Raw genomic sequence first — 23,171 nt, 5'->3', positions numbered from 1 at the left:
CCGCCCCCCCCTTCCCGGCTCCTGGGCCGGCAGCGCGCCGGCCCCGCCCCACCCCGCCGCCCGCTGACGTGCTGCATTATTCATGAGACGCGACTGGCCACGCCCCCTCCGGGTCCAGGACCGCAATCACCGCCGCACCGCCCGCCGACGTGCTGTATTATTCATAAGATGCGACTGGCCACGCCGCCCTACGGGCCTAGTGAGGCCCACAGTCACCGCCCCGACTTCCTGCATATTCATAAGGCGTGGATGGCCCCACCTCTCAGGCCCCACTTCCGTGCCCGGACTCCGCCCCGACACGCGCACCCCTTCAGGCCCCGCCTCAATGTGTATTATTCATGACTCTGACTCAGCCAGGCGCGTCGAAGCCCCGCCCCACCAGCCGCTGACGTGATGTATTATTTATGAGCTCTCTCCAAGTCTTCCGTCTTTGGCTTCTGCTGAGAGCCGCACCAAGGGCGTGGAGGAGGCGGGACCGGCGCAAAACACGTGGGGGGGCGGAACCAGCGGCTTGCTGGGTGGGTGGGCGTGACTTTGCAAACCGAGCGCGCATTGGACGCTGGGTTGGGCTGGTGGGGCTTCCCTCAGGTGGGCCCGGGGCTGTTTGGGCATTATCGGGGCTGGTAAACTTTGCATTTGGTAAGAGTAAACTTTTTTTTTTAAAGCTAGGTTTTTTGTTTGTTTGTTTTGGTTTGGTTTTTTTAAACATTTATTTGATTGTGCTGGGTCTTAGTTGCAGCATGCGAACTTTTAGTTGCAGGCATGCATGTGGGATCCAGTTCCCTGACCAGGGATCAAACCCGCGCCCTGCATTGGGAGCATGGAGTCTTAACCACTGCACCACCAGGTAAGTCCCAAGAGTAGACATTTAACAGACTAAAATCCTACATCCGCACAGGCCCTGAGAGATTGTGGTTGTCCAGCTCTCCCATTAAAAAAAATTTCATGTATCATAAAAATAACCTAAAGTGTACAATCCTTAGTACAGTCACAGTCACTACCACTATCTAATTCCAGAACATTTTCATCACCCTATAACCACTAAGCAGGTCACTCCTCATCCCCCCTTCCCAGACCATAGTAACCAGTATCTACTTTATGGATTTGCTTTTATTGGACATTTCATATTAATGGTATCATACAATATGTGACCTTATGTGACTGGCTTCTTTCCCTCAGCATGATGTTTTCAAGGTTAGTCCACGCTCTTATTAAATCTCTCAATGCTTCATTCCTTTTTATGACTGAATAATATTCCATTGTGTGGATAAACCACATTTTGTTTATCCATTCATCTATTGCTGGACATTTTGGCTGTTTCCCCTTTTTCATCATTATGAATAGTGCTGCTGTGAACATTCATGTACATGGTTTTGCATGGACAGATGTTTTCCCTTCTCTTGGGTTTATACCTGGGAATGAAATTGCTAGGTCATATGGCAATTGTTTTTTTTTTTAATAAATTTATTTATTTATTTTATTTTTATTTATTGGCTGCATTGGGTCTTTGTTACTGCACACGGGCTTTCTTTAGTCCCAGCAAATGGGGGCTACTCTTTGATGTGGCGCGCGGGCTTCTCTTTGCAGTGGCTTCTCTTGGTGTGTGGCATGGGATCTAAGCTCACAGGCTCAGTAGTTGTGGCACACTGGCTTAACTGCTCATGTGGGATCTTCCCGGACCAGGGCTCGAACCCATGTCTCCTGCAGTGGCAGGCAGATTCTTAACCACTGCGCCACCAGGGAAGTCCTCTATGTAATTCTATGTTTAAGCTTTTGAAGATGTGCCGAACTGTTTTTCACAGGAACTGCGCCATTTTATCAATTTCTTGTTTTACGGGTGGGGACCCTAAAGTTGAGACCAGCTCTGGCTTGCCCAGGAAAGCTCCTCCTGGACTCCTGGGTCTTCTGACCTGTGAAAAGTTGAGTTGTTTTCTTTTTCGCTTGAGTCTAATTTACAGACGGTGGTCATAGGATGAAGATTTTCAGGCAAGAGAGGATGGTGAAGATGTATGTTTCTACCCAGGGGATCTCATTAGTTCTGCCCACCACTGCCAAGCTGGCACTATCATATATTGACCCCCTGATCATGAACTGCTGACCTTAAAGGCAATGCTAGATTCCTTGCAAGCTTTTCCCACACCTGTCATTAATATCTCCATTTACAGATGGAGAAACTGAGGCTCAGAGGGGTGAAGCAGCATATGATGGTATTCACCCTGCCAGTGAATGGGCTGCTTGGAACTTTGAACTTGGATCTTTTTGCTCCAGAGCCCTCCTGATTACCCTTCATCCTGCCTCTGGTACCTGGGTCCCTTTCTATATTTCCTCATTGAACACCCCCAGCACAGGGCCTAGCACAGAGTAGGTGCTCAGGAAATAGGTGTTGAATTAATAAATGATCTCATTTAATCCTCACAACACAGCTGTCAGGCCATTTCAGGGATGAGGAGGGCAAGGCTCAGAGAGTCTGGAAGGTCTCACATACTGATGCAGAGATTCCAACTCCAGCCTGTCTGAGCTCAGGGCCAAAGCTCTGGGATCCTCTACCCTTCACCTGGGATCAGTCCATCCTACTACCAAGATGCTGGCACTTGCTCAGACACGCTGACCCGTCTGTCCACTGCTGTGTGCAACTGTTTATCCAGAGGGTGAGCCAGGTAAATATTGGAGCAGGCCAGGGCTGCACTGCCCCTAGAAGGGCCACAGAAGGGCAGGAAGGGTAGCTGGGGAGCAGGAGATCTAAAGTTAGAGGATGGGTAAGGGAGAGACAGCCAGACTGCGGAATAGAGTAGAACATGGGAAGAGCCAGCTGTGAGTCCTGACCAGCAGGCTGTGTGACATTGGGAAAGGCACTTCCCCTCCCTGAGCATAAGTGGATTCATCTGAGAAACAGACAACAGTACTAATAACAGTCACCCCATGTTGAGTGCTTAAAATGCACCACGCCCTATGCTCAGTGGCACCCATGACTGCCTTTTGGGGTGAATACTGTGGTTTGGTCCCGTCTGCCAGATGAGGAAACAGAGGGCTTAGAGAAGTTAAAAGAATTAGGAAAACTGCAACCATGGGCTGCATTGCTTGGTAACAAGTATTTCCCCACTTTACACGTAATGCCCCAGTGGCTCCCAGCAGGATCCCAGAAATGATAATGGAGGAAATCATCACGCATTGGCATGCTTTCCAAAAGCCTCTAAGAACTAGGTCACCCAAGAAACTGGAAGCCAGTTAATCACCTTGGGGGTGGGGCCTCTCAACATATACTCCACCTAGCAAGCCCATTGAGAAAGTTCTAGCTCTGTGATGGGAACAGTAACCCTAGCCTGACCCTAACCCCGTGTAACCTTGGATGTATCTTGCCCTCCCTATTCCTCACTTTGTTTATCCACAAAATGGGGGTAGTTTACGTAAGAGCCTGGCCCTAGATCAAAGGCAAATGGCATCATCATGGAAATCATTATCATTATTCATGGGTTTACAAGAGTTTATCTACATAATCCCTTTCCGTTAGACATTTATGTTGTTAGCAATTTACAGGGTTTTTTTACATTTTATAATAAAGTTATGTATTTATTATTTATTTATGCATTGGCTGCATTGGGTCTTCATTGCTACACGTGGGCTTTCTCTAGTTGCAGCGAGCGGGGGCTACTCTTCATTGCGGTGCACTGGCTTCTCAGTTAGGTGGCTTCTCTTGTTGTGGAGCACGGGCTCTAGGCACATGGGCTTCAGTAGTTGTAGCATGCAGGCTCAGTAGTTGTGGCTCTCAGGCTCTAGAGCACAGGCTCAGTAGTTGTGGCACATGGGCTTAGTTACTCCGTGGCATGTGGGATCTTCCCAGTCCAGGAATTGAACCCGTGTCCCCTGCATTGGCAGGCAGATTCTTAACCACTGGCGCCACCAGGGAAGTCATTTACAGGTTTTTAAACCACACTGGGATGAACACCTACTATTCATTAGTTGGCTATTGCTAATATATGTATTAGTTAGCTATTGCTGCCTATTGCTGCGTAACAAAATATCTCACACTTAGTGGCTTAATACAAGGAACGTTTATCATCTCTCAGTTTCTGTGAGTCCTGAGTCTGGTATGTTTTAACCAGTTCTTTGCTCAGGGTCTCTTGAGGCTGTGATCAAGGTGTTGGTTGGGCTGTGTCCTCATCCAGAGGCTCAACTGGAGAAGGATCTGTGTCCAAGCTCCTTCAGGTTATTGGCAGAACTCATTTTTTGGTGGTTGTAGGACTGAGGTCCCCACTTCCTTGCTGTCATCTGGGGGCCACTCTCAGGCGCTGGCCATGTGGCCCCCTCCATCTCAGTAACAGAGACTTCCCTCATGTTGAATCCCTCTGACTTCCTCTCCTACAACCAGCAGGGTCAGGCCCATCCAGATTATATCCATACCTTAAGGTAAACTGTGCCCGATAACAACACAATCATGGGAGTGAGATCCACCCCATTCCCAGTCCTGGAATGATGCAGGATGAGTAATCTCAGGAACGCCTTAAAACTTCTGCAACGCACAGCCCTTAGAGACGCATCTCTGCACATCTGTCCCACAACTTCCTGAAAGTTAAGTTGCTAGGTCAGAGCAAATGGGCCTTAGGGATTTTGAAGCAAACAATTCTGCAGCAGAGGCAACACAAGGATCCTTGAGAGCACTGTTTGGAGCTGGCCGCTCTACATGGTGGGGTGGCTAGCATGAAGCCTGCTCCACTACTCCCTTAGCTGGGCACCTCAGAGCCAGCAAGTCCACCTTTGGGGGCCTCAGGACTTATCTGTGCAATAGGGAGGCTCACAGCTCTTCTTGGGATGGGGGGTAAAGACATTTGTTGTCAGGGATCCCCAGGACCACCCTCAGGTTTGATAATTCACTAGAAGGACTCACAGAATTCAGAAAAGCTGTTATATTCCTGGCTATGCTTGATGATAGTGAAAGGATATGGTGTAAGATCAGCAAAGGAAAAGGGTGCATAAGGCAGAAACCAGGAGAAACTAGGCACAAGCTCCTGGTTGCAGACAGCACTTAATTTCTCCAGCAACGACTGTGACAACACACACACAATATTGCCAACTGGGGAAGCCCACCCAAGCCTTGTCCAGGATTTTTGTTGGGGAGGAGGGGTCAGTCATGGAGATATGGCTGACCATCCACGTGATTCAGCTCAGGCTGCAGCCCATCCAGAGGTTGGACTGATACCATGTGGCCAAAAGCCCCCACCCTAAACCATATTGTTAGCATGGGCTATCTGATGTGGCCCATGGCCTCAAGTAAACAGACACTCTTATCAGTCAGGACATTCCAGAAGTCTAGAGGTGACCTCCCAGGTGCCAGTCAAGGGTCAGTCCTTTAAATGTGCAGGGTTCAGACAACCCAAGCTTGATGAGTTATTTCTTTACTGCTCTACAGCAGGTGGGGCTCCAAGTGCCCTCATGGCTCCAGCAGAAATACCAGGGAAGGCTGTGATTGGGTCGCTGTGGGTCACATGACCACCCAGGAGCCAATCACTGTGGCCAGGGGGCTGGAATGCTCTGACTGGTCAGGCCTGGGTTGCAGATCATCCCCTGATGGCTGGTAAGGAAGCAGCCTCATCTGCATGGTAAGGAGTAAAGGTGAGTTCCACCAGGAGGAGAACTAGAGGACAGGCATTCAGAGACACTGATGATTCCACACTGGGTGACCCCAGCCAGCACTCACCTCCAGGAATTTGTCCTTTAAGGATGACACGAGATGGAGGCATGCAAAGGTCATCCCACTGATGTACTCAGCAAACGTGAGCTCTCACACACAGTGCTCATTCTACCATGTTCACTTCCAATTCACGGCCCCCTACAAGTCGCACCCCTCGAGGGCAAGAGCCAGGCTGAGTCATTGCCCAAGACAGGGTACACAGAAGGCACTGGTATATGTTTGGATGTGAAAAAACTCATCCTAGTTGTCCTCTGAACATATCACACACTGTCCAGCCAGCACACCTTTGCACGTGCTATGCCTGAACCAGGAGCAAGCACCATTTGCCACCCGCCAAAGGCCTCCTGTGCCTTTAGGGCAAGTTCAATGCTCCTCGTCCTGGATGCCCTGGCTCCCCACCCCCACCCTGTTCAGACCACTGAGAATGGAATGACCAAAGGGATGAACACATTAAAGTCCCACACCGTGGCCCTGGTATTCAACGACTTTCTCATCTCCTGGCCTTAACTTGCGGTAAGATGCAGAACCAGCTGGTGGGTGGAGCATGGGCTCTGGAGGCAGGCTGATCTGGGCCAAATCCTGCCTGTTGTTTCCAGGTGGTGGACCGTGGGCAGGAGCTGTCTCCTCTCTGGGCCTCGATCTGCTCAGCTAATAATGGACACAACCAAAGCAACCATGGATTAAAAGGGGCAAAGGTGGGAGGTACACCCAGCCTGACTCCATCATTATTAAAAAGCTACAGTCTTCAGGACAGCGTGGAACCTGCCAAGGGGAAAAAGAGACCCCCAGCATGGAGCAGAGTCCAGGGAAGACTCACACATGTGTGGTCAACTGCCTTTTGACAAAGCTGCTACAGTAACTCACTAGGGAAAAGAAAGTCTTCCTCACAGATGTTTCTGGAACAACTGGATGGCTATATGGAAAAAAATGAACCTCAACCCCAACCTCACACCACACACAAAAATTAACTCAAAGTGGCTCATAGATCTCAATGTAAAGGCTAAAGCCATAGGACGCTGAAAGAAAACCTAGGGATTTCCCTGGTGGTCCAGTGGTTAAGACTCTGCACTTCTACTGCAGGGGGCATGGGTTCAGTCCCTGGTCAGGGAACTAAGATCTCACATGCCATGTGGCACAGCCAAAAAATAAATAAATAAAACCTAGAACATCTCTACAAACTGGGCTTAGCAAATATTGACAAAAAGCACATGGAATGGAAGAAAACTGGCAAATTTGACTACATCAAATCTTATTTTATTTTTAAATATTTATTTTTATTTGGTTGCGCCAGGTCTTAATTGCAGCATGCGGGCTCCTTAGTTGTGGCATACAAACTCTTAGTTGCGGCATGCATGTGGGATCTAGTTCCCTGACCAGGGATCGAACCTGGGCCCGCTGCATTGGGAGCACGGAGTCTTAACCACTGCACCACCAGGGAAGTCCCGGACTGCATCAAATTTTAAATGTCTGCTCTTTGAAAGACATCAAGAAAATTAAAAGTGAGCAACAGAGTGGGAAGTATATTCACAATCTACCTATCTGGCAAAGGACTGGTATCCAGAATATATGAAAAATGGGCACAGGACAAGGCGGCTATGGGTACCCAGTGGACTAAAGCCACTGTCGGCACACAATCAGTGCTCAGGAATGACAGTGGTGATGACTCTCACAACCAGGCCTGAAAGTCACCCCAGCTGGCCCACAGTCCTGCTGGCCAACCCTCAGGCCAGCTTCCCAGCCTGAGGTCAAGGAGACCGAGGAAAGGGGGGTATCCTGCCTGAGATGCAGGCCTCCTGAGCCTGGCCAACCCACAGTCCCTGCCCCAGCACCTCCCACGGAGCCCCCGTCCTATCTTGAGGACAAAGTAGAAACCTAAGGGGGCTGAATGGTGGAGAAGAGAAGCAGGTCCAAGCCACCCCCAGATTTGTGACCTGAGAGTAATCAGGTAGCCCAGAGAGGGCCTCAAGCAGGCAGGGCAAAGACCTAGTTTCAAGGCCTGATGGCCACCTTCTGCTTGGGTGGCTGTGACCAGTGGCTTCCCCTCCTGGGTTGTAAAGGGATGGGCGCAGGCCAGACACTTGTGTGGTCTATTTCGGAGATCTCCTTTCCTGGAGGCAGGATAAAGCGACAAGAAGAAACTCAGGTTGATAAAGGTGCTGGTTGATAGAGGCCCAAACACTGGCTCTGCCTGTCCTGGTTGATGGCAGGCAGTGTTTTGAAGAGAAGCATCTACGGCCCCGGGTTGTAGGGAAAAGGAGATTGGATGGAGCTCCTGGAATCAACCCCAATCCCTCCCCGTAACCCCCGAGGCCCTGCAGGGTCCAGCTCTGCTGACCACCCGCCTTTATCAACCTTGAACGTGCCAGGAGGCTCCATCCTGCTCCAGGGCCTTTGCACTGGCTCTGCTGCTGCCCAGATGTGGGGCTGTCTGCTTGCTGCACAGCCAGACCCACATGGTCACTGAGGGCTCAGCACAGTCCCCAGTTAGGTCCCGTCAGGGTCCCCAATTTCAGATGAGGCAACAGAGTGAACAGAGGTGGGGTAAGGAGCATAGCTAACTGAGAAGTCCTACAGAGTCTGACCTGGGACCCTGAGCGCAACACCCCCCTGTGCCAGGTCTCAGTTTCCCCCTCGGTAAAGGTCTGCCGTGGCCTGAGAGCAGACAACCCCCGCTCTAGTCCTAGCTCGGCCACGTCCACAGCCCTGTGTGACCCTGGACGTGGTGCAGGCTGTCTCTGGCTTGGCCCCAAGCGACGGTGGAAGAAGGCTCCGGAGCCAGCAGGGTGCGGGGTGGGAGGCTTTATTTCACTGTGTGTTTGGGGGGCGGGGGGGAACTGGACAGAGGGCAGCAGGCGGGGCGAGAGGAGTTGGCGCTTGGACAGGGACTGGGTGGGGGAAGGGCTGCCCCCAGGCCTGTTGGGAAGGAGAAACTGAGGCTGGCCCCTGTGGGGACCTAACCCAGGGGGGTGGGGGTAGGGGTGGGAATTGGGTCTGGAGGAATGAGGGCCCCCTTGCTCCGGGCTGGACGTGGGGCCCGGGCCCTGCCTCACTTTCCTCCTGTAGGGCTCAGTCCCTCCTACTCGCTGGGCCACGCGACCCCCAAACCTCACTGCCCTCGCCCCAGAGGAGGGGGCCAGGCCAGTTAGGGCAGTGGACAGGGGGCCTGGGGGAGTTAGGGAGCGCAGGGTGGGGTCCACGGTGAGTGGAGGGGATGGCGGCCACCTGGGCGGTCAGTTCCTGGCAGCGATGACCACAGAGAGCGCCACGCCCCCCAGGGCGACAGCAGTTGCCCCAAACAGCCACTTCCATGGGATGGACTGTGGATAAAGGAGAAGGAAGGGGAGGCTGGACAGCGGTCAGGATGGCTGTCTTGCACTTCAGCTAGCAACACAGCCCAAACAGGCCTCCCAGGAAACCACTGCCTGACAACACCTTGCCTGACTCTTGGAAAACTACCCATGCATCAAAAGTCAGGCCAACTGTCCCCTCCTCTGGTATACCTCCCCTTCTCCTTTGGAGGAGCCATCATTCCCCACTCTGAGCTCTCCAGGTTATGTTTCGTCTTCTGCTCTGGTCCTGGTCACACAGCGCTGGGGCTTCTCTGTGTCCCCAGCATGGTCCAGCACACCCCAGTTCACGAGGACATCAATGTTCGCAAAATGAAGAAACTCCCCTGGCATGGCGTGCCCTGCCCACAGTCCCTGCCCCTCTTCTGGGAGCCTCCCTGTGCCCGCTGGCCCCAGCTCACCCAGGCACCCTTGCCAGGACACTTGGCAGGCAGCCGGCTGGGGTTGCCCAGCATCTTTCGGTACAAGGCGGTCTCCGTGCTCCGCTGGGCCGCGTGCTTCTTCACCAGCTTTGAGAGCTCTGCGTGGATCGTCTGGGGAGGGGGGAGGGTGTCTGTGAGCGCAGGTGGCAACAGAAGCCAACCATCACCGCTAGCAAGTCTGCCTTTCTGGGGCCCTTTGGGACTGGAACCACTGGGACATGGGAGTTCTGTCTGCTACCCTCTGGGCATCAGCAAAGTGGAGGCTGCTGGCTCCACCCTCCTCGGAAACCAGAAGATGAGGTGGAACAAGGGTGGCCAGGAGAGAGGAAGGTTCTGGGAAGAAAGCTGAAGACACTGGCACTGGCCAGGCTGGCAGTGCCCTTGGCCTCTGGGACCCTCGTTGGGGGTGAGCCCGGACTGCCCATGCAAGGGTCAATAAGAGTCTCAGCAGGCGGGCTGCGGCCCTTCAGCACCTACCCCGTCACTGCCCAGGCAGAAACACCACAGGGAGAGCCACAGCAAGAAGGCTAAGGAGCAGACCACAGAAAGAACTTCCCAGACAGGCTGGCATGGCAAGTCTCAGGGTGCCCCCAATTCTGCTCACCTTGTTGGAAGGTTCCAGCTTCAGGGCTGCTCTCAAGATGGGGATGGCCTCACTGTACTCGCCTTGCTGGGCCAGCACCTGCAGGAGGAAGTGGGGAGTATATCGCTCTGGACCCACACTGGGCCATTCTCCCTCAAGAGACCCAGCCCTGCCAGGCTGGCCAGGCTCCTGGCCACTTGACTAGATCCAAATCTATCGCTAGCAACAGCCCCGGGGGGTCCAGTCACCCCTACACTGCGCCACTGAGCCCTCAGAATACATGAGCAGCCCACCAGGCTTGGTGTCATTTCCCTAACCTGCTCCTTCCCGAGTGTCTGCCTCATCCTGTGCAGGAGACCCAGGCACCGGTCTCTCCTCCTCCTTCGCCACCTTGGCTGGCATGAGAAGCCAACTGGATGCTGCCAAAGCTTTGGCCACATCGAATGATTCAGAGCCAGGCATGTGACTTAAGCCAGCCAATGAGATCCAGCCTGAACTATGCTGGTACCACTGGGAGGCCAGTTGCTAAGTGGGAAGGATGGAAGCCTGGAGCCTTTGGCAGAGCGGGAGGGAGCATCTTTGGTCGCCCTGAGAGAGGAGCCTGCCTGAGAGAGAAACACGGCAGACAGACACAGCATCAGCACAACACTGCTAAACACCTGGATCCAGCCGTGCCTGAAGCCAGTTACCCCTGACTTGGCAGTTCCACAAGCCATTAACTCCTTTTACTTGAATCTATCTGAGTAGTTTTCCATCACCTTCAACCAGCAGACCCAAAGATATGTGAGGCTACATGAGTAGACAGTCTCACTCCCCCCAAGAGAATTCTAAACCCTTGAAAAACGGGGACAGCGTCTTTTCTCTCCTCTCCGTTTCTATGCAAAGCTCTACACACAAAAAGTACTTAAAAAATGCTGGCTGGCCTGCTCAGGCCTCTCACAAACACTTTAGGTGACCCAGCATTTGCTTGCACCTCAGTTTCCTTGGTTTACTGCTAAAAAATGCTGAAAGCATGCCCCATCCGAACAGAGTGAGGATGAACAGAGATTAAAGTCAAGTCCACTCAGGCCAAATTCACCCCTATGTTCCACCAGCACTTATTCAGCACCTACTGTATGCCTGGCTCTGTTTGGAGGACTAGACATTTAGCAGTGAACGAAACATACAAAATCCCCACCTTCCTAAAGGAGGTGGACAAGAGGCATGACACCTGCCCATGCTGACAATGACATGGGAAACATGAAGACAGGGCAGAAGGTCGGGGTGGGGGTTTTAGGGAGGGCTTCCTGAGGAGGTGAGATCAGAGCAAAGACTTGAAGGAGGTGAGGGAAGGACCCATGGGGGTATTTGGGGGTATGAATATGTCAAGCAGAGGGCACAGCCTGTGCAAAGGCACTGGGGTAGGAGCAGACCTGGCCCAGGCAACAAGCAGTGGAGAAACTGAGCCGGATGGAAAAAAGCAAGAGTATACCGGAAGATGACGGCAGGAGGAAGACCAGATGGCTCAGAGCCTCAAAGGCTGCAGTAAGAACGCAGCTTTTATTCTGAGGGAGATGGGAGCCACAAAGGGTTATATGCAAGGAACAGTGACCAATGGGCCAAAGGGCAGTGTCGGGGAGTAGAGGGAACCTAAGACCCAGAGTTCCAATCTGGCCTCAGTGAGGGGACTTCCCTGGTGGTCCACTGGTTAAGGCTTGGTGCTTCCAATGCAGGGGACAAAGGTTTGATTGCTGGTCGGGGAACTAAGATCCTACATGCCGTGTGGTGCAGCGCCTCCCCCACCCTCAGAAAATCTGACCTCAGTCAATGAATCGCTGTGACCCAGGCCACACCCCTGCACCTGTCTGGGCCTCAGTTTCCCCATCTGTACCCCAGAGAGCTCGGCTAGCTGATGCCTGTGCCCTTCTCAAATCTAGGGTTTGGGACCAGACTCACTGCCGCGGGGTGGGGGAGCCAGCCTGCCCGCCTGTTGCAGCTCACCTTGCCCTTGCGGAAGAGCGCCTTGATGTTGTCAGGCTGGTGCTCGAGCACGAGGCTGCAGGAGCGCAGCGCGGCACGGTAGTGGTCCAGCTTCAGCTGTGAGGCCGCCAAGTTGTTCAGACATTTCACCTTCAGCTGCAGGAGCTGCTCCTCTTCCTCGAATGTCATATCCACTGTGGGGGGAATGGCGCTCAACTGTGGCTGCTGTTACCATGCCACCAGCCCCCCACACCCTACCATCAGCAGACAGACTATGTGACCCAGGCCAAGGGCCACCCCTCTGCACCTGGTGCTGGAGGAGACTGGGGGACAGGGTCTCTGAGTGACGCAGTCACAGGAGGTAGGCGGTTTCCAAGCTCCCAGTGCTGGGGCCTCTACCATCTACTTCCTGGGGGACCTCAGGCCTCTCTGGCCTCAGTTTCCCCATCTCTAACACAGACTAAGACCAGCACCGTCCTCAGGGCACTCCCAAGGACCCTACAAAATGGAGCCTGTGAACAAGGCCCTGATGATGGGACACATGAATTGACAATGTTTGCAGTCACCCACGTTCCAACATCTACCTGCACCTCCGTAACATTCCACCAACCTGGCGCAGATCAAAAGTCCAGAGCTATCTAAAGACTAGGCATAGCTGAACATCTATCCATATTCTGGACTCTTCTAGAACATTTTGAATTTGGGGTCCTCTGTGGCTTGAAGTTTCTAGCACTAGTAGGGATGGCTCTGGGGGGGGGTGCTGGGATTCGGTCTGGCGGTCACCTTTGGCGCTGGACGTGATGGCCTTGATGGCGAGGTCGTAGGAGTTGGCGGCCAGCACGAAGTCGGCCCGCTGGTAGTGGGCGTTGCCACACTCGCGCTTCCGGTTGGCCAGGGCCACGCGCTCCTGCCCCGTGAGCATCTCCAGGTCAGGCCCAGCCACAGCAGTCTTCAGGGTCACCTCCAGGCACAGGGCCGCATGCGGGGGGATGTATGGGCTCCTGCTGGGGGATGGGGTGGGGATAGCCCTCAGACCCAGCCGCCACCATGACTGAACCCCTGACACACTGCGTTGGCTCGGGAGCGGGCGGGAAAGGGCTGTCACCCCCTCCTCAGGAAAACACAAGGGAAGCTAACTCTTACTACCCTTGAGCTCTGTGGCTTGGTATGGGAGTTCCCCTCCCTGAGCCTCAGTTTCCCTTTCTATAAAAGGTGTAGGTAGACAGGGTGAGACGGAGGAGCAACCTGTGCCACCCACTTCTGCACCCCTACGTGGACCCCTGCAGACAGCAGGCTCTCACCTGCCCTGGGGGCCATAGCAGTACTTGGAGTCAGCAGTGACCATAGCCGTCTCTCCCACGTCCATGAGCGGGACACTGAGATCCAGGGCCTGGCGGGGGAGGCCGCAGCATGAGTTGAGGGGGTCTGGGTGCCGCAGAGCAGTGCCTGCCCACCCAACCACCACCACCACCGCCCCCCATCGCCCCATCTCCCCCCCACCCCGCGCTTCCCCACCCAGAACTGCCCAGCCCTGCCCCACTTCCACCTGGATGACGTCACAGTCGCCCAGGGTGAACACCAGTTCCGGCTCCTCCTGTACCCGCGTGCCATTCTCCAGGGATGTCTGCAGCTGCACAGTGACCACCTGGCCCTTGGCTGGGCGGCTTGAGCCTGGTGGGCCCGGAACCAGCGTCTTCTTCCTCAACAGCCCGTTCCCTGCCAGGGAGCAGGGACAAACAGGCTGTCACCGAGCAGCTCAGATGGGCAACGGCGCCCTGGGCACCACCCCCCGTCCAGGATTGATGTGGGGAATGATGACACTGGCCCTGAGGGTGGGCTCAGTGAACACTGGCTGGTCCGTTATCTTAAGAAAATCAAGGGAGTTCCTGGTGGCCTAATGGTTAGGATTCCGGGCTTTCACTGCTGCGGCCCAGGTTCAACCCATGGTCAGGGATCTGAGATCCCGTAAACCACGTGGTGAGGCCAAAAGAAGAAAAAAAAAGGAAAGTCAAGGCTCAGTGAGGGCAAAGGGCTGAGAAAACCCATCCTGCCTACACAATCAGGGCAGCAGGGATGCCCAGAAAAGAAACTCTGGAGCTACCCTCTCCTCCCTCCTCTGGCTCCAATCTCAGCCCTGTGACATCTGGGCCTCAATCTACCCAGCCAGAAAATGGTGTGATCAGGGGTTGATCCTTGGTGACACCCAGTGAGTAGTCTGATTGGTTAGCAGAGCAGCTGTGATGCCAGGAGTGTGTCCCGACCAAAGCGCCACATCATGGAAGGACCTATAAGCAAAAGTAGCCCCAACAACCCCCTGGCCACCGAGGAGACCACTATGTTTCCCTCCGTACTCCAAGCAATCTAAGAATGGCCAAATAGCCATAGCCAACACCTACTGAGTACCAGGCATGAGGCCTTGTGCCCTCATGAATCCACTCAAGGAGCCCCCACGACAATGACACCCACTGTCATCCCGTGACAACTGCTGCGGCAACTGAGAGCTTACACCTAGGGGGCACATCAGACTGACATCATCTACAATCACCCATGTTTCGACAGGTACCTGTGTTCTGTAAGATCCCACTGGTCTGGAAAAAGTACCGCAAGTCTGAGTAGACCCTAGTCTAAACATTAGGGACAGGGAAGTCTATTCATATTCTGGAATATTCTAGAGTGTTCCAAATTTCTGCAGTGGTCCCCAACTTATACATGTCCCCGCATCCAGTTTGAGAACCACTGATGTAGTGGATGCTGAGGGACCCCTGTGTCTTGAGGTTTCTGAGCACTGACAGTGGATGTGCTAGTAGGATCTCAACCAGGCACTGCCTCTCACCCAGGTAAACTCTGGGTAAATCACGTCCCCTCTCAAGGCCTCAGTTTTCTTGTCTAGAAGCCTGAATTCTGACCTCAGAAAGTGGCTGGCTCGCATATAAACAAACAGAGCCATCCTCACATTCAGGTGGGGAGCAGGGCAGTTTTTAGTAGAGAAGAGCTTCCCAAACTTTAATACAGCCAAGGAGGCTGTGCAACCTTAGGCAAGAGCCTCCACCTCTGAGTCTGTCTCCCTATTTGTAAAACGGGGATATGGTAGGAATTACAATGTGGGGTTGTTGTGAGGATAAAATAAGACGATGCACAGGCCTAGCACAGAACCAGTGCTCAGTAAAAATCACCTGGTGTTATGTTTAAGCATAGGAAAGTTTATACCCGTAGTGGAGGTGAAATCAGTACCAATTTGATTTTACCAGTGTCTATATTATTCGATGTTACTCAATCGTTAGCATTACTGGTGGTAGTAACAACATTTTACTATTATTTGTGTGGTCATTAGCATTATTTAGTACATTAGATAACAGAACTAGGAGCACTGTTTATCTCGTAGAGCTGTTGTGATGGGGTGCATGTGGGGGGGGGCACATACATGGGTTCTCCTAGTTTCTTTCTTGCAGGACTTTTCTGAACAATTAGCACACTAAGGAACACTATGAACCAGACAGAGGGATAAACAAAATGGGATGTTCCACAGATCTATGTGACCTCAGGACACATTCTTCCGGGGACAGGCACTTGTTAGACAAATGCCAAGAAAAGGAGTGGGGGTTGGGAGCTGCCAGAGCCTGCTCTGCTGGCTGTGTGGCTCTGGGCAGGTGATTCAGCCTCTCTGAGCCCTGTCAGCAGCTCTGGGAAAGCAACTGGGGGGGTGGGGGGCAAGAAAAGGTCATAAATATGAAGTGTCTCAAGCAATTGCCTGTGGCTGGTGATCACTGTGGTTACCACATGCTTTACCTCCAACCTCCTTCACAACAGAGATGGGGAAATGAGGCTCAGGGGAGGAGAAGGCCTAGGCCAAGGTCACTCCTGAACCTGAGCTGTCCAGGCCCTGGGGATCAACCCAAGCCACCCCTGCTCCTTACCCAGGATGTCCAGCCACTCGTCCGGGGCCGGGGCAGGCTCAGGCTCGGGCTCCATGGCGGCCAGGAACTCTCGGGCCAGAGCCCCGGGCTGCTCGGCCTCCTCCAATGGGGGCTGCCCCACATCCTCAAGTGGCGGCAGCTCACTCAGGTCCTCCTCCTCCTCCTCCTCCTCCTCCTCGCCCTCTGCATCTTCCACCCCATCCAGCACCTCGAAGTCCTCAAGTGGTGGGACCCCAGCAGGTGGCGGGACAGTGGGCTCTGGGTCCGCAGCAGAGGGCTCGGCACAGGATGCCATGCTGCTGGAGGGATGGGAACTGGCCCTGGTGGGGGGAATGGATGGGGGTAAGGATCTCACCAAGGCCCTCAAATATCCTCTGCCTCCATTCCCTGCACCGCCAATCATTAACTGTGTGACTCACGGGCTCCAGGCCTCAGTTTCCTCATCTATACAGTGGGTAGAGTAACAACCCTGGTTTGTCCAAAGGACTTAACAACCCACTCACCAAGCCCTAGTATCAGGTTCAAACAGTGTTAGTTATGATTACAGTTAGTTATTATTTAATCTTTATAAACACCCTGGGGAAGTAGGGAACATCCCCCTGCAGAAAAGGAAATTGAGGCCCAGAGAGGCAAAGCCATTTGCCCAAGGTCACAGAGCAAGTCAACCACAGGAGGCAGGATTTGAACCTGGGGCTTTATCTGCTTAAATGCCCAGAGCAGGTGCTGGGAATTTTTTCAGGGGGACAACCCCGAGATCTTGGGGAGGCTATTTTTAGAGCCCAAGGGAAAAATAATTGAATCTTCACCAGGGCTCCCCACCTCCAGTTGTCCCTTCTCCTAAGGGGAGCCCCCCAGAAACCCCAAGGCTTTCCTTCCATACATTGAACCTAATGCCACCCCCCCAGCATCAGGGACCTTGACCCAAACCATTCCCTGGGAGCCCTTTCTCCTCTTCTCAGGCCTTCTTACCACCTTCTCAAAGTAGCCTCCTTTACAGGAGTGGTCGAGACCCCCACGGCTTCTTCCTTGGACCATCAAGAACTGTCCCCCTCCCCCAGGCCCCAAGCTCTGGCGGTGGTAGAGCCGTCTTTCTAACCCCCAGCATCCCCCCTCCCTAACTCTCACCAGCCTGCTCCTTTCGGGCTTGGGTCCCATTTTCTGAGACCCTTCCAGCCCCCACCCCCACAATCCCCTGCGCTCGCATTAGACGCCCTCCCCCCACGCCAACCACCGCCCCCAGCCCGGGCCAGCTTCCCCCACAGCTGCTCTGTCGCCCCTAAACACCTTGGTATCCCCAGACGCCCCCCTCCCCATCCCATAACACTCTACGCTCTCCAGACGCCTCCTGCCCCGGTCTGGCCCACCATCAACCTCCCACCCAAGTCCCCAACGCCCCACGCCTGTTTGACGCCACCAGTCTGGGGCTCCCGACCCCCCGCAACCCTCGGGCGCCCCCGGCCCTGCACATCTCCGCCGGCAGCGCTCCCACCCGCTGCCCTTGACCCTCCGTGGCCCCCACCCCTGGCTGCCCCCACCAGGCCGCGCCCCCTCCGGCACTCCGACCCCCCGCGCCCCCCGGCTCGCCTCCCCCGCGGCCCTTCACCCAGCCTAGAAGCCGCAGCCCCCGCCGCGCCGGCCCCCGGACTAGCCCAGGTCCGGGCAGCGCTCCTGGCCGGCGCGACCCCGCCGGCGCCCCGGGACACGTGCCTCCGGCTCCGGGACCCCCGCCTGGGGTCCTGCGCCCCCCTCCCCGCCCCCAGCCGCGGCCGCCGCGCCTCGAGAACCAGGCTCTGGCGCCCAGTCCCGCCCTCACCGCGCCCATTGGACGCCGCCTCAGTGACTGCAGCGTTCATTGGTGTGCGCGCACATCCGTCTCGGGCACAGGCACCACCCCCTTCCTGCTTGTATCCGTGGGGCGTTCTTAAAGGGGCAGAGGCCGTGGCACCACCCCCGGACGGAGGCGGAGGCGGGGGCAGGGGCCTGGAGCTGTGGATCCCAGTCAGTTCGCGGGTCAGCGCCTCGCAGTCTGGCTAGACTCTCCGCTCCTGTCTGAGCTTCATTCTGCTCATCTGAGAAATGGGGATAAACATCTCTATCCTTGTACTCTCACCTTGGGGGCTGTTGGGAGGACAGCACTAAATGGTATTTCCTTAAGGAGCTCAGCCTTGCCGGTTAGGGCAGCCCTGAGAAGCTGGATAACCCACCCTGAACCCCCAGTTACTTCTGTAGACCCGAGGCCCCGCGGGGGAGCGACGTGCCCAAGGACACACAGAACCTCCGCCACCCCACCCCCCCCACGTGGTCTGTCTAATCCCGGGAAGATTGCCTGGTGCATACAGGAGGGACTCAATAATGGCTAGGTTAACTGCTGAGAGAGCAGGGCCACTGGGAGAAGTACCTCCTCCCTGCATCCTCTGCTAGAGTATGATAAGGTGCCCACGGCCCCAGAAGAAGGTGGCAGCATTGATTAGGAGGGTTTTAAGGGCTCTTGTTTTGAAAGGGGAGGGTAGCACTTACTCCTCCTTCACTCTATTTTCTCCCTAGCAGTTACCCCCTTCCAGAATGATCTGGTTCATTCTTTTGCTTCCCCCCTTCCCCCTACTCTGCTCCATCCTGAAAAGAATTTTGCCTGTTTTGTCCTCATCACCTCCTTGAATGATGTTTAGGGCCTGTGGGAGTTCAATAGATGAATGAATAATCGGATGAACTAATGAATAAACGAGTGGGACACTGGCTTTTGGAGGCAGCTAACACTGGAAGAGGTAACTAGCTTTTGGAGGTAACTTGTCAGATAGGAGCTCTGAGGTCACCTCCTACTGGAAGCCCTCCCTGACCTCCCCAAGGCAAGGCCAGGTGTCCTGATTGGCTGCAGTCTTGGTACAATGAATGTTTACTTCGTAACTGATTCATTTGTGTCTGTACCATCAGTTGACTTTTGCTTTGCCCAATAGACTGGAAGACCCCCCAAAAGTGGGAAGCGTATGTTGTTTCTTATTGTTTTAGTCCTGTGACCTACATACTGCCTGGCACAAAAGATAGGGGAAGGTATTCAGGGAAACCATTGTGGAAGTAAGGGAGGAAAGCTGGCCAGTCAGAAGAGGTGGTAGCGCAACAGGATTATGTGAGAAATTGCCTGGGAAGGAATATCAAATAAACCTTGAGCCAGTCCTGGTCCTGAGGGACTTGAACTAACCTCTGTCCATCTCTGAATCTCAGTGTTTTTATCTGCACAGTGGTGTTACTTATTCACCCAGCCCCACCCCTGTTATAGGGGCAGAAGGAACTGTAGTAAACAACAACATAGAAACAACTAAAATAAACAAACACAAAGTAATAACACCAACAATTATGATAGTAATGACTGACAGGTGTCCCAGGTGTAGGCAAACACTTTACATGCACTTAATCCTCACATCAGCCTTATGAGACAAATACTCTGATATTTGGAGCCCATGTCACTGACTGCGTACAGAGCTGGAATTGTCATGTATCCTCCTGGTGAACTGTGCTTTTTATTGTTTTGACATGCCCCTCTGTATCTCCATGCTTCTTGCCTTAGAGTGGACTTTGATATAAAGATCACACACCTATTCTCTTTTGGTTCATTATTTTTTTTAGTTAATTTGTTGGCTGTATTGGATCTTTGTTGCTGCGCGCAAGCTTTCTCTAGTCGTGGCAAGCGAGCTTTCTCTCTTCGTTGCAGTGCACCGCCTTCTCATTGCGGTGGCTTCTCTTGTTCCAGAGCATAGGCTCTAGGTGCACGGGTTTCAGTAGTTGTAGCATATGGGCCCAAAAGTTGTGGCTCATGGGCTCTAGAACACAGACTCAGTAGTTGTGGCACGTGGGCTTAGTTGCTCTGCGGCATGTGGGATTGTCCCAGACCAGGGCGTGAACCCGTGTGCCCTGTGTTGGCAGGGTGGATTCCTAACCACTGCACCACCAGGGAAGTCCTGGTTCATGTTTTAAATGCTTCATTCTTTTCCACCTTTATGTATCCTTACGTTGTTCATGTGTCCCTTACAAGCAGCATAGAACTGGGTTTTGCTTTTTGAGTCAGTCTGTCCACCTTTGCCTTTTAACTGAGGCATTGGTCTATTTACATTTAATGTAATTATAGACATGTTTGGACTTAAATCTGCCTTCTTATGTGTTTTTTTTTATCTGCCCCACCTACTGTGTTCCTTTTCTTTCTCTTGCCTTCTTTAGGATTGGATGTGTATGTTTTGGTAAGACTCTTATTATCCTCATTTTATAGATAGGGAAACTGAGGCACAGAGAAATTAATTATCTTATTCAAGGTCACAGCAAAGAAAGGCAAGGTAGATCAGGTCTTTTCACCCATCGAACTTCTAGCCAGGGAGCCGGATATTGTGCAAACAATAATGCAGAGAAGTATCTAATTGCAGCTTTGATGAGTGCTATGCAGGAAATAAAACTGAAAAAGTGGCAGAGAAAAGCTTCCTGTCCCCAGTCTTAGGTCACCCCCTGCCCCCAATGTCCCCATCACTGGGCTGACTGAGCATTCCCATCACTTCCCATCCTCCCCCTCAAACACACAAAGGAGGAAAATATTTTCTTGTCTCTATTCCACTGCACACAAAGCATTTGGGGCCAGCCAATCCCTTTTGGCCCCAATGTGCAGCCCCCACCCCTTCCAGGACCCTCATAAATGTTTCCTGGCCTCCAACAGAGCCCAAGAGACCCATGAAAAACCTTGGTTTCTCCAGTCTGGGCCTCTTCTGCTACAGCTTGCAGACAGAGCCATGGTTTTACTTTTCCCAGCAACCGCCACCCAGGCTCTTCTCAGCATTGGCTGCTGTCTGGCTCATGGAACTCCACAATTCTTAAGAGATGAAATCCACACCATGTGCTTTCCCACCATCCTGTCTTTGCTCCTGTGATCCCCTCAGCCCTGAAAGATTGTCAGCACCTGTAAAGCTCCTAATTCTACCTCAAAACTCCATCCAGATGTAACTGTTTCCAGGTCCTCAGAAGTCCTCAAACCCCACTCTTTTTTTTTTAATTTAATTTTAATTTCAATTTTTAAAGTTTTGGCTGCGTTGGGTCTTCATTGCTGCACACAGACTTTCTCTACTGGTGAGTGAGGACTACTCTTCATTGTGGTGCACAGGCTTCTCATTGTGGGGGCCTGTCTTGTTGTGGAGCATGGGCTCTAGGCACACGGGCTTCAGTAGTTGCAGCACATGGGCTCAGTAGCTGTGGCACCTGGGATTAGTTGCTCCACAGCACGTGGGATCTTTCTGGACTAGGACTCAAACCAGTGTCCTCTGCATTGGCAGGCAGATTCTTAACCACTGAGCCATCAGGGAAGTTCACCCCACTCTTCAGTCTCCTTTAGCCGTGAGTCTCTCCTCCCTATAGCCCAACATTGTTCCCTTCAGGGCTGGGTGTGTCTGTGTCAGACTCCTTTATCCTCCAAGACTAGGTAAGGACCAAGTATTTTCTGGATTCTCAGAATATGGGGCAAACCCGGAAGGGGTGGCTAGAGGGTTTATTAAACAAATTTTAAAACTGTTGGTTGAACTATAAGAATGTATAAGAATCCTGATCATCCTTAACTTTTCAATGAATGAAGGCAGGAGATCGTGGGAGTAATAATATAGTTTACCCTGAATTTACCAAGTGCTTACAAATGGGCCAAACTTTATTGTAAGGAATTAACCTGCATGATTTCATAAGGTTAAGCCACTTGCTCAAGGCCACCCAGCTAGGATGTGACAGCTGGAATTAGAACTCAGATATGTCCAATTCCAGGGCTTTCAAAGAGTCTTCCACGGGCCCAAGGGCATGTGTGTATCTCTTAAGCTCTCAGCAACCTTAAGAGGCAGTATGTTCACGAAGACTCACAGTTAACAAACTGAGACCCAGAAAAATGAGGCATATAATATAAAACACACATCATAAGACCTCAAAAACTAATGATAATTGCTAATACTTATCAAGTAATTACTATTTGCCCCATTTTGTTCATGCATTTAAATCGGGTTATCTCACTTAAGAGTGCATCCTCGGGCTTCCCAAGTAGTGCAGTGGTTAAGAATCCACCTGCCAATGCAGGGGACACGGGTTCAAGCCCCGGTCTGGGAAGATTCCACACGCCACGGAGCAAACTAAGCCGGTGTGCTACAACTACTGAGCCTGTGCTCTAAAGCCCACCAGCCACAACTATTAAGCCCATGTGCCACAACTACTGAAGCCTGCACACCTACAGCCTGTGATCCACAACAAGAGAAGCCACCACCATGAGAAGCCCGAGCACCGCAACGAAGAGTAGCCCTCGCTCGCCACAACTAGAGAAACCCCGTGCGCAGCAACAAAGACACAATGCAGCAAGAAGAGGAAACAGGCTCCTTGGAGAAACAGCTGATTCCAGGGATATTCCAAAGCAAGCACAGAACATTTTGTGGTGCCAAAAGTAAAGAAGTACTCACAGAAACATGGAGACATATTACAAGGACATAGGAGCTACCTTAAAGGGGCAGCAAAATAAATAATATAGAAATTAATTATAAGCCACAGAATAAAATAAATACTCATGACTTCATAGTTACATAAATACTTGAATAAATACATAATTGAGGAGAATGGACAGCTCTTGTTTACAATGGAATTCCAATCAATAATTAAATTAAAAACCACCATTATGCAAACACATAGTAATAATTATTGCTGCCAAAAGCTATGGATGGATGCTAAAACTAAAGGGAGAAAAATTTATAAAAAGTAAAACAACAACAAAAAAAACGAACAAAAAGCCAAGGGTATTTACATGGTCTCTTAAGTATTCCTCCCTATAGGATCTTTATTAATTGCACAGGAAAATAGTAACTTGACAGTTGAGAAACTGATACACACTGCCTTAAGCAAGTAACCAAAGTTAATAACACCAACGAGACATAACATCCCAGTGCCTCCTAATATGATGCATTGAGGACACATCACTTTTGTAGGATTCTTTCCCAAACTGTTCGACTTCAGCCTAATCATGAGAAACTACTGAACAAACCCATAACGATAGGTATTCTACAAAACCAGTACTCTTCAAAAGTACTATGGTCATGAAAGATTAAGAAAGACAGGAATTATCACAGAGTGGAGGAGACTAAGGAGACACGAAGTGCAATGTAGGATCCTGGCCCAGAAAAAGTCACCAAAAACGGAGCAGGGGTTTTTGAACCCGAATGAGCCTGAGTCCCAGCCTGGAAACCAGAACATTTGGGCCTGGGTCCACCACAGGCC

The 23,171-nt window shown here is 52.4% G+C and overlaps 1 protein-coding gene across 4 annotated transcripts; it reads right to left on the bottom strand.

Annotated features, from left to right (window-relative positions):
• Nucleotides 1-8,474: 8,474 nt before the first annotated feature.
• Nucleotides 8,475-17,712, bottom strand: FKBP8 (FKBP prolyl isomerase 8). 4 transcript variants are annotated; one of them, XM_057710099.1, is made up of 9 exons: nucleotides 17,619-17,712; nucleotides 15,912-16,231; nucleotides 13,544-13,713; nucleotides 13,299-13,387; nucleotides 12,781-13,001; nucleotides 12,019-12,191; nucleotides 10,060-10,137; nucleotides 9,435-9,566; nucleotides 8,475-9,003 (listed from the first exon to the last, which is right to left on the bottom strand). In XM_057710099.1, the coding sequence occupies exons 2-9, from the start codon at nucleotides 16,204-16,206 to the stop codon at nucleotides 8,917-8,919; spliced, it is 1,245 nt and encodes a 414-aa protein (XP_057566082.1). In that variant the 5' UTR covers nucleotides 16,207-16,231; nucleotides 17,619-17,712; the 3' UTR covers nucleotides 8,475-8,916. The 4 variants fall into 4 exon arrangements, with proteins under 4 accessions (XP_057566082.1, XP_057566084.1, XP_057566081.1 ...); XM_057710101.1 differs by having other exon boundaries at nucleotides 12,781-12,998; XM_057710098.1 differs by lacking the exon at nucleotides 17,619-17,712 and adding an exon at nucleotides 16,881-17,103.
• Nucleotides 17,713-23,171: the final 5,459 nt, after the last annotated feature.

Source organism: Hippopotamus amphibius, chromosome 15 (genome assembly GCF_030028045.1).
Source record: "Hippopotamus amphibius kiboko isolate mHipAmp2 chromosome 15, mHipAmp2.hap2, whole genome shotgun sequence".
NCBI lineage: Eukaryota > Metazoa > Chordata > Mammalia > Artiodactyla > Hippopotamidae > Hippopotamus > Hippopotamus amphibius.
This window is presented reverse-complemented; position numbering and strand designations above follow the sequence as displayed.

Coding starts and splice junctions, on each gene's coding strand:
- FKBP8 (XM_057710099.1), bottom strand. CDS start 16,206: ATGGCATCCTGTGCCGAGCCCTCTGCTGCGGACCCAGAGCCCACTGTC. Junction 13,714..15,911: donor CGAGTGGCTGGACATCCTGG/GTAAGGAGCAGG, acceptor GCTCCCTGGCAG/GGAACGGGCTGTTGAGGAAG. Junction 9,567..10,059: donor AGCTGGAACCTTCCAACAAG/GTGAGCAGAATT, acceptor CCCCCTCCCCAG/ACGATCCACGCAGAGCTCTC.